General features: G+C 39.8%; 1 protein-coding gene across 1 annotated transcript; it reads left to right on the top strand.

Moving 5' to 3' along the window:
- The first annotated feature begins 254 nt into the window (after window positions 1–254).
- Window positions 255–11,087, top strand: LOC115356604 (endothelin-3). Its single transcript, XM_030047821.1, has 4 exons — window positions 255–261; window positions 1,068–1,230; window positions 10,738–10,860; window positions 10,979–11,087. Exons 1-4 carry the CDS (start codon window positions 255–257, stop codon window positions 11,085–11,087), a joined length of 402 nt encoding a protein of 133 aa, XP_029903681.1.
- Window positions 11,088–11,595: the final 508 nt, after the last annotated feature.

Raw genomic sequence — 11,595 nt, 5'->3', positions numbered from 1 at the left:
TTGCCTGGTTGCACTGGTTTCTGGGGTGACGGCGGCAATTAAATCCACATCATTTCTGCTTTTTTTAATATAAGAATCTTTTTCTTTTGTAGCAAACAAGACAAATGTGCAAAATAAATAATACAGTGATGTGGATGAAAGTAAAATGCAGACAAAATCACACAGCATGAGGGGAATCTGACAGCCCAATGAAACTGCTTATCTTGCTCCCTTAATTTGACATTTTGACATTTAAAAAGGTGTAAACCGGTGGGATGTCAGGTAGAGAGACAATTGTTTAAATTAAAGGATTGTTTTAACATTTTGTGATGAGTTTATGAGTTGAGGTTTTCCAGAAAATAAATGTAAAATACATATATAAAAATGCAAGTATATTTTTCTCTCTAGACCATGAAATTCATTCAAAATGATTAAAACAGTGGATCCTAACCATTTTTAAATAATGTATCCCCTTGGAAATATTTATTCCACCAATTACCGGTGCAAAAAAAAATGTTTCTAGAAAAAAGAATCCTATATGAAGAGGACCAGTCTGTCTCTATCAGTGTCTAAAACAACAACCTGACACTGAGGAGATTTTGTTGTTTCTGTTTTTGCTTCTTTTTCTTGTGTTGTCTTGTTTTCAGCTGTATCAACCACTAATGCATTTATAAACCAACCACCAACACACACATTTGCACATTTGACACTTTGGGGAAACCTGGAGGGAAAACTGACTATAAAATTTTATTTATCAAACTTATATTTCCATTTTACTGAACTTATTAGGGCATAGACTAATTATTTTACAAATTATGCATGACTGCTATTTTTTAAAATTAACATACTTCTCATGTTAACCCCCTGCAGTACTACAATATACCCCTAGGGGTACACGAACCCCCATTTGAGAACCATTGATCTAAAAGAAAATATATCAATATGAAAAGAGGGTTATTTCACTTAATTCCTGAAAAGCTGTCTCTGTGATTTAAATGCAGAAATATCATAATATTATATGATCATAATTAATGTTAAAACAATTAAAATCAGTATTAAATTGCTTCCTCTTGCTCCTGTTTTTGCAGCTTATTCCAGCTCTGTGATGGGCCCCACAGCGGAGGAGGGCCCTCTGGCGCAGCTCGCCCACACAGCCCACCGGCGGGAGAAGCGCTGCTCCTGTGAGAACCACAAAGACAAGGAGTGTGTCTACTTCTGCCACATCGGCATTGTCTGGGTCAACACGCCCAAGTGAGTTCACCTTTAACAACCTTTAACAACACTTTAAAGGGACAGTACACCAAAAATACAAAAAAATTAAAAATAAAATCCCACTTACTGCTGGTGGAATCTGTCTATACAGGTTGTTTCTGTGCCATTTGGCGAGGTTTCCACTTTGTCTCCCATGAACCCCTAGACAGTGGAGCTGGATGAGGATTATTTTGTGAAAAATGTCAAAAATGTACATATGAAAATCTCACAACGAATATTTGGGAGTCTGTGTGCCTCCTTCAGGATGGATTGCTTCAGTTGCCGTTGCGTTCTGCAAATTTTGATGGTTTGAATTGTATAAACATGTTCCCATCCTGCCCCACTGTACTGGTGCACAAAACTCAAAATCTCACCAAGTTACATGCCAAATGTCTGGATGGATAGATTGCATAAGTTGGAACTGGGAAAATATCTTTCCTTACAATTTCTTCCTTCGTTCCTTTATATTTATGTGCAAAGTGATAAAGCTTGACAGCGTAGCGATACAAAATGTCACAGTGATGAAATATGATGATCACAAATAACAACATACATTAGAGAGAGAAAAAAAGCAATCAATAACCTTTGCATGCAACAGCGAATTCCCCCAAGGAGCTTCTTCTTTGCAACAGAAGCTGGAAGGTTTTTTTTTTTTTTTGTGAGGGAGGAAGGGAAGTGCTCAGACTAAACTCCAAAACGTCCAAAAGACAAACTTTATGGTTTTTATTAGATGAATGGGCTTTGAGAATATGGAAAAATTACTTTTGGGGGAAAAAAAATCAGCTGCTACTGGAGAACAAGTGAAAACGCATCACTGTTAAAAACAAACATGTTTCAGGTGCAGTGTGTTTGGCCAGGGTTACCTTCATGTCCACTTTAAACCCCTTATATTAATTATTAAATGTAGAATGTAACGGCTTGGTGCTAAACTGACTTACTTGGTCTTAGAAAGGACAGCCTGGTGTCACCAAATGGACGATGAAGGACCTGCCGGTTTCTTAACTCATTTTGTGTGTTGTCGCTACAAATTTTTGCTTTTTGTATGTTGTTTAATGCTGTTTAGTCTCCATGGACTTCCACTGTGAAGAGATGGTGTGTTCAGGACGGGTGGCTTAGTATCAAGTCCATGAAAGGAGAAGGTTGGGATGTTGGACGGGTCAACGAGTCCAGAGTTTGATTCCCATGTGAAGCACGAGCAGTGTTTGTTTCCTGTGATAATTTTAACCCAAACCCTGACCTTTTCTTAACCTTAACCATGACACTGAAGTATTTTAAGCCAAACGTGACAATATCCAAACCTTAACCATGAAGATGACCTAGTTTAACCTAAACCGCAACCTTTTCCTAACCTTAACAATGACGATAAAGTATTTTAACCCAAACCTGGACATTTTCCTAACCTTAACAAAGTATTTTAAGCCAAAAATGACCATTGCCTAACCTTAACCAAGCAGTTTTGATGACTAAAGCTAATCAAACTGTGACTGTTGGGACTGTTTTCTGTGCCCTTGCATGAAAACCTTGGCATTAAATACACCGACTCCTCACAGTGGAGGTCTATGGAGACTAAACGATGATACATGACATGCAAAAGCAAAAAATGTGTATTGATAACACGCAAAATGACCTTAAAAGTGGACGTCATTCCATGATATCATGTTACAGAGTAAGGTTTTCGGATTTTTTTTTTCTGAATTATGCTAGTTGCTGTGATAAATTAATTTCTGCGGGGCGTCCTGGTTACTCACCGTGTAGAGCGTGTACTACTATGTAATACTAGTAGAATAAAACAGAAATGCCTGTAAAAATGATCTTAAAAAAAAATGAATTCCTATTAGCCGGTGCTTGAGGCATAACATCTAGTTTCATGCTCAGTAAACATCAAAGCATTTTAAACATCTGCAAGAAATCTTTAAAATTAAACGTCGTGTTCATTTATCTGGGTAAAGATCCAAAAGTTGTGTCTCTGTTTCCAAAGATTTTACCTCATCTCCCCATTGGACCAGGAGAGCCCTTCCCTCTCAATGCCTATTAAAAAAAAAAGGCAGTGACTTGAGGCTGTGATTACATAGGATGGATGCATTTTTGAGGGCGCCTGCACCATTTTACAGTGATTTTCACTGGTTAGGACACAGCAGGAGTTTGGTCCATCTCCTCCAAACTATGTGCCTTGCGTTTTGGACATTTCACATTTTGGAGCACCGCCCTGGGCACTCACAGTTGAATGTGTCTCGACTGTTTGCATTCGTGTAATGCAAAAAAACAAAAACTGAAACTGGCTCGGTTTCAGCTGAGCTCTTAGACAAGATGATAAAACTGATTCTGTGTTGTCTCCTAGAGAATATTATGTACCCACATGCTCTGTTTCAGAATGAGCTAATGTCCTCTTGTGCAGTTTTATTTTCCCTAAGGTTATCCCCCTTGTTACCTCAGATTAGCTGAAAAAAAAAAAAAAAAAACGGCGAGCTGATAGCGTGCAAGCTGCTGTCAGACTCTGGGTGTGGGAAACGACGTCAGCGACGGGTCTGAAAGGTCGATAGCTAGACGGTGGCTGCTTGGCTGTCAAAGCGGCGGCTACGACACATAAACTCTGCAGCCGCAGCCAAAGTTTGGCTGGTGGTTGGCGGTGCGTTCCCATGTGGTGATGGGGGGGTTTCAGTTCCCAGCACATCAAACTGCTGCTGGTCTCTCTCGCCTCGTTCTCTCTCCCTTTTCATGGTCCACCATAATAAAACATCCATTAAATCTAAATTATGAAACTCTTAGTGGCTGCTTGCATGAATGATAGAATGACTACCGATTCTTATTCAAAGTCTTGTCTTTATTTGTAAGATCAGAGTTTTATTACACACAATTTGATTGACTCATTTAAATAGTGAAATGAACATCATTTTTATGGATGTTAATTAATTACCCGAGGTTATTTATTAGCTTAACACCACTCAACATGCTCTGATGGAAAATGGTTATCTTCAGGTTTTGTTTATGCAACAAAAAGAAGCACAAATGGAAGTACACGGCGCTAAATGAAGCCAGTGTTTGTTGGCGTAGCGGCCGGAGGAAGTCACGGAGACACAATAAGAAACGAGCGAAAGGCACGCGAGGATGGAGTTGATTTGTGAAGATCAGAGCCGCAGATGGATGAGGATTTCATTTATTGATATTGTTTTTCTTTGCCGTGGTTTGTGAATGAAAACAAGAATCATCGTATTTTTCCAACTATTTACTCCAGGGTGTTTTTTTTTTTTTTGTCTTGAATGTTTGGGTAAAATGGTGGTGCTGATTTCCATTTAATTTAAAAATTATAAATAATGTTAAAACAAGTATAAACATTGTATCAATTTACATGCTCTTTGCCCAGTGTGCATATGATAACCATAACAGTGTTTTTTTTTTTTTTTTATGGTACTCAAAGACACTTGACAAACAAGAAAAACAAGTATCCTACACAAGTAATACAAAACAAGTGTATGGTTCTACATTATAACACTATAACACAACATTATCATTTAATCCAAACAGCGGTGGTGACTTTGAGAGTTTTCAATTGGTGATTTTTTTAATGTGGGATGGTCCAGAAGGTCAGGACAACTCCGGCAACGGTTTTTATGTGATGATTGGAGGCTGGAAATGGATTCTGTGTTGTACTGGAAGCCGGTGACGGTGTTGAAGGATGGATGTTGTGCATTCTGCAGAGCACGAGTGGCTGAATTGCTGATCTATTCATTTTGCTGGATATCTGGAAGACAGGGGAAGGGACGCCAGACAGGAGACAGGATGTTGCTGCTGGACTCTGGAGGGTAAAACAGCATATATGAGGCTTTTCGGTAGCTCAGTAGAAAAAAGTGGTTTGTCAGTGGGCGATGTTATGGGGATGGAAAGATTATATCGGTGATTTTAGTGTTTGGCTCAAAGCAATACTTTGCCTAAAAAATGCATGCCTCGCGGAGAGCAAAGGTTCCAAGAACTGTTTCCATTTCGATGGTGTTGGCCGGCGACTTCGGCAAGAAAAGGATATGAAAACGTCTGTTTCAAATTCTCCAAGTCTTTGTGCAACATAAGTCTTGATTCTCTATTTCAATGTTCGGTATGTCCCAAACCAATGTGCTGACTCTCAAACATCACAAAATAAAACATTTCCAGAAAATGACTGATGCCTGTTATAGCACTGGCAGTAAAATCGAAGAAATGGCTTCCAGTTCCTGAGGGAAGCTGGAGAGAGAGCGCACCATGTATTCAGGCTTAATAAAGGCTTAAAATAGGCCTAAAAACTCCTGGCACAGTCGCTGCACAACACATCTGAAGTTCACCTGTTCACCAAAACCATGCACACCCACGCCGGCTTCATTTCTTTTTTTTCTGTATGGTACTCTAACAGGTAAAATTACATAGAACAATGTAAAAAAAACTACAATTTGTTTAAAAATGATTGAAATAAACACCTAATTTTACCTGATTTTACCAGAGGCAGTTGGAGGCAGCAGGGCATTCTTGTGTTTTAAATTAAATTAAATTAAATCAATAAAATGTGCAGCCACAATTATATGGTTAAAACGATCTTGTTAAATAATTCAGCATCATACAGCTCTTATTTTTGTAATAGTTGACGTGGAAAATGCTTTAATGTACCCATTTTCGAAAGTAGCCTCCTTGAAATTTCCTCAGCAAACACGGCTGCCCTACAGTTATATGCAACATTTATGCAGGTGGATGCTCCGCTCTGACCACTGCATGTCATCCCCCTCTCTCTCCCTTGCCTTTCTTGTCTTTCTCTGCTATCGCTATCAAATAAAGCAGAAAAAAAAATCTTAATTTTCACTGGACACTCAGGACAACTCATGGTGAGTAAATGACAATGTGTAAATGACACAAAATATACAGTGTTTGGGTGAAGTTTTCCTTTAAAGGAAAGGGTGGGATCAAATATCATGTTATAATTTCAGGCTGGGGGACGGCGCTGTGACATTGTCCACAAAGAAAATGAAGAAAAGTGGTCCTAGCACTGAACCTTGCGGGACACCACAAGGGAACTAGGGCTAGAAAGTCGCTGCTAGAAATCTAGTGGAGCCTAACAGAAAAGTTTGGGGTTGAGTAAGACAGACAAATCATGTAGAGGAATATGAAACAAAGGTTTTAAAATGCCTTCAATCCACTTTATTCAGAATTTGCTACCTGAAAGTCATCATGTTAATGCTCCGACAAACATAAAACATAATTTTGTGTACGAGGATTGTTCTGGTACGCGGCAGATAAAATACCAGGGATAAAACTAAAAAACGCAAACTGGAGGTTGAGTCACTATTTTGCATCAGTCAGTGATAAAAAGTAGCAAAACAGACTTTGATTGATATGAAAATGTCAGAGATGAGTACTTTAAAATTGAGTGTTTCTCCAGTTTTACACTCATCTTGGCGATCATTTTGTAAGGTCAGGAACCAGTTTCTCATTATTGAGCGAAACTCTTCATAGTTTTTTACTGCCGCGCCTCAAATAGGAAACAGGCACAAAGCTACCTTCACAATTGGCAACAATTAACTTCATTTTAGTTCAGTATGCACAAGCAATGAGTGAGCAGTCAGATGTGGTGTGGCTAATAAGAAAGCGCACCTTTCTTAAGGAAGGGTAATTTCTGCCATGTTTCCTCTTGCCGTTTCTAAATAGCCTGTTTAAACCTTTAACATGAAGCCACCAAAGGAGACCACAATGAGTCGGGTCTGCAATCACCGTGGTTGTACCCTGATTTACCCACAACCAATTAACTCTTTAATGCCTGTTCTCATCTCTGTCTGACTCTCAGTCTGTCACTTTGGTCCAAGTCAGTTTTTTTTTTCTGTTGAAGTAAACGTTTTTTTGGAATAAATGGAAGAAAATTATCACCAAGGCACTCCAATTCATTGCAAATTTAAGTGCAAATTTAAATTCAGTGCAAATGACTGTCCATATTGTATTGTAGATGGAGGGCCCTTTGTAAAATAATCCCTGTACAAATCAAACTGAAAGTAAAAATATATATGAACCTGAAATATAAGATGTTTTGGTGGTAAATATTTGTTTGGGGGCCTCGATCTCTGTCCTATTTCTGTCCTGACATAAAAAATGGAGACAGGAAAAATAAATATCACAATATTTGACATTTTTACGACTGTGTTTGCTGCGTCTGTGATTTCATCAAACTTCATTAAGCTGTGGGAGTGTGTGTGTCATGAAAGGCTGGGGTGTGATTCATTAGCTACATCACAATACTAGTCTGAATTCAATATGATTTTAGAGATTAAAACAAATCAAAACAAGCCATGTCAATACACCCAGAGCACATTAATAATAATTTGAATGAGACAGTTTAATTGGTATTGAATGTTAATTTACTATGCCAACTCCAGTAAGACTGATATTTGAAGACACTGATTTTTCTTGGGGAACATTTCTTTCCTGGCATGCCAATAAAGCGCATTTGACTTGAATTAAACTGAAAGCTAGAGAAACATTAGCAGACAGAGACAGATGGAGAGAGAGAGAGAGGGAGAGAGAGAGAGAGAGAGAGGTGTCACCAAAATAGCTTCCAGAGATTAGCCAAAAACAGCTCCTAAAGCCGCGGGACCCTCTCACTAACTCTCAGATTGTTGGTTTAGTCTAAACATAGCAGTGTGGTAAAATGCAATCTTCCTGCCTCATCATAAAGAGGTTTTAAGCAGCAGTGGTGATGCCTACCACGACTAACTACCCACTAAACTCTGTGGGCGAGAGCGGACCTCTGTGCTACATGTTCTCCGGCTGCAGACCCGACTAAAAATATTGTTATTTGTTTCAAATATACGACCTCGGGAAGGTGTGCCTGACACGGCTGGACACTGGAAAGACTTCTGGAAAGACAGCTGCTCGTCCACAGATGTTTTGGATTTTGAATTTCGGAGTCCAAAAATCTTTGATTTGAGATTCCAGACCAGAGCTTCCAGATTTACTAGATCACACAAGGGAATAGTAATTATTCAAGTTATATTTACGTCCTTGGCTTTCCTCGAAATCCCTTGGCCATTAATAGCCTTACCTTTGAAATAAAGACATTGCCACATATGAAGAATAAGCACAAAAATCATAGCTCATTGTTTGGATAATCCAATGATGATACAAAAAAACGGGACATATGTATCTGCCCCATCTGGAACCTGTATCCTCAGAATAACTATATTAATCTATATTAATCTCACCTGAGACTCAGCAGACTTTTTAGTGGCACGTGGTCGCTTCATTGTATGTCGCCTATCAGCATTGGACTTTCAAAGTAAAGTGTCACCAAAATTATCTGCAAATCCTCTCTGTCCTATTTAACTATTTTTTTCTCTCTCTCTTTACTCTCCTAGCTTCAAAGCTCTCCTCGTGTTGCCCAGTTGGGAAAACCCTGAGTAAAACAGTAAATACCTTTTCAAAGTTTAAAGACTTGTAAGGGAAAGAAATTAAATTGTTAAAAAAAAAAAAAAAAAAAAAAGGCTGTGAGAGGAAGGCAGACTGCAGAAGAGGGCCTGGGAGATGAAAGGGTCACATTTTATCAAAAACCACAAACAGTTTATGGGACCCTGATGTGTCGTTGCTTGATTTAAAAAATGGATATACATGTGTGTATTGGTCTTGCAGCATAGAGTTAAAATTTTGCAACACAAATTTTTGTTTTTATACATTTAGAGGAGACATAGGCTTTTTTTTTTTTTTTTTTTTGAAGGTATACCCCTGTTTTGACATAAATGTAGTGCCGTTAAGCCACTGGCATCTGCTGGCAGTTCTCCTTGTGGTGTGGTTGACTTCCCCCACAAACGCAGTGGCATCCCCCTTTAACCTGCAGCAGGCAGCGTTCTGGCTGGGAGCCATTATGGCTGCCACATTGGCACCAGCTGGCATCAGGAGCAGCTACACAGCTACTGTGAACGCTCATCTAATGCAAATCTAATTAGACAATTAATAACATCCGTTGCAATTTTTTTAGATTCAGCTATAATTTTTGGATTTGTCTAATAACTCAAAATTGGACAGCAGACTTAAATTAGTGTGCTGCTTTATTTCTGACTGATGGACCTGACCACAGGATATATTAGATTACATTAGAAAAAGCTTAAATAATTCCTGTGGGAGAACTGGGCCTTAGTAATAGGATGCAATATAATGAAATTGGACATAAAAATAAATAGAGCAATTTGGGCTTACATAAACACACTCAATCATCAAATCATGCAATTGGACATGTTATGTTGAAGGGAAAATTACACTACAGTATAAACCATGGATTCCTTCATTAAATGTGAACACAGCAGCAGAATTTTAGCAGAACTTAAAAAAATATTAAATTTGTGAGTTGTGAAAATATATTTGTAACACATTTTTTTTTCAAATGGAGTAAAAACAATACATTAGGTTAGGATTGACTCATATGATCGGGGACTGTCATATCTAAAATGTGGCAAGTTGCAAGAACAAGTGGTTGAGACAATAAGCATGGTGGCAAAAGCTGAATTCATGTTGTATTTTTTAATTTTTTAATTTTTTTTTTGTAAAGAAACATCAGAGACAACATGAATTTATTTTCTGCATATCAGTGGCTGTGAGCGAGGAAAATCCATCCCTCATGGCTTTTGAAAACAGATGTGCGCGGCATGTCTGGGTTCATTTTGTCGCTCGGTGGTGCATTTGTCTACCCCAACAGCGAATTATATCTGTGCCGGATCAGGGCCAGACATAGGTCATGATTTGGTGCAGATCCACCAAACATATCTGCACCTGTGTCTTTCTTCACAACGGACCAATACCGGCACAGATTTGGACAACGGATCTGTAACAGATTTTGTCCGGGCCTGGCCCAGCACAGTGGATAAAGCCATGACATGCGGTCTGTATTTGGCCCAGATCCGCGATCCATGCTTATGATATGTGGTTTGGATTTGGATTTGGCCCAGATCCGTAATATCATATACTGTATGGTTTGGATCTGCCACATGGGAGGTCTGGGGCAAAGCTGGTGCAGAGGCGTGTACCGGTGTGACTGCTACGCGGATCTGGCGACTTGAGGGCGGATCCGTTCCGGAGTGTACTGCTGTGTGGGTAACTGAACTCTAAACGAGGTGATATCACGTCCAGGTCTTTCCAGCAGCTTCGGGGGAGTTTGACTGCAGAAATGGTCAGGTTTTCATGTCAGTCCCTCACGATCAAAGAGAAAGGGCTGCTTATTCTGACGTTCAGCAGTGACTCAGGGAGAAAAACCAGAGCGCAGTGCAGCAACCTCAGTAAAACAGAATGCAAAAATGCGACACGGCAGGTTGTGGATCTGAGGAAGGGGTGACGAAAGGCATTTCTGAAAAAGGAACGAAATCATCGACTGAGGCAGAAGTAGGCGAGGCAGCTTGAGGGAATCTTAGTCCACCAAAAAAGGCGAATTATAAGACTTGATCATAAAACAGCCCCTGAAAAGAATATTGAATATCACAGATTGATGAGGTCTAATTTTTTTTCCCTTCCGCCCTGCAGCCAGGTGGTTCCATACGGAGTCGGTTCGGTCCGACTCAGGAGGGAACTGGGCCGGTGTCTCTGCACAGACAGACGGGACGCCGAGTGTGTCCACTTCTGCTCCATCCTTCAAACACACACAGAGTAAGGACATGCAAACACACACACACACACACACACACACACACACACACAGCTGCAGCTTCACCCAATTTTGAATATTCCACTAACAGTTTTTTCCTTTCAACCTGTGTCTGGCCAGCAGCGAAAATGCGTCGGTCAAGAGGAAGACTGGCAAGCCTCAGAAGAGATACAAGGCAGCATTCTGGGAAAAAAGGAGCCGACACACACTCAACAAACACCAGACCTGAGAGAAAGAGTGAGAAGGAGAGAGCAAGAGAGAGAGAGAGAGGTGGAGGAGGCACAAAAAATAGTGTCGTCTAGTCAGAGTCCTTTGGATCAGGAATAACAAAACGAACACTTGTTGGTATTGTGGCTGCTCTGATGCCGCTTTGAAAATGTAAAAGTGTGTGTGTGTGTGTGTGTGTGTGTAAATGATGCTGATGGGTGAATGTTGCTATACTGGAGTGTAATCTTGAAGTATTTTAGAATAGGAGGGCTGACCAGTGACCGGCTCACTGCCTTAATTTGGCTGAAGCTTTTATCCGGAGCTACATGTAAGAAACAGAGCGAGTAGTATTTCAGCAATGGAGCAGCAGAGTCGTGAGAATTGAACCCGTCTTCTTTTCGAGTTGTAGGCGTGCAACATGGAAAAAATTCTTAAAATGAAGCCAACATTTCAGACTTCTGCAGCCTTGGGGACGAAAGCCCAGAAATTGATTACTTCCGGTGTTAAATTATGCTAATGAATCAATGAAT

Source organism: Myripristis murdjan, chromosome 24 (genome assembly GCF_902150065.1).
Source record: "Myripristis murdjan chromosome 24, fMyrMur1.1, whole genome shotgun sequence".
Lineage (NCBI taxonomy): Eukaryota > Metazoa > Chordata > Actinopteri > Holocentriformes > Holocentridae > Myripristis > Myripristis murdjan.
Note: the sequence above shows the minus strand (reverse complement) of the source record. Positions and strands in the feature narration are given on the sequence as shown.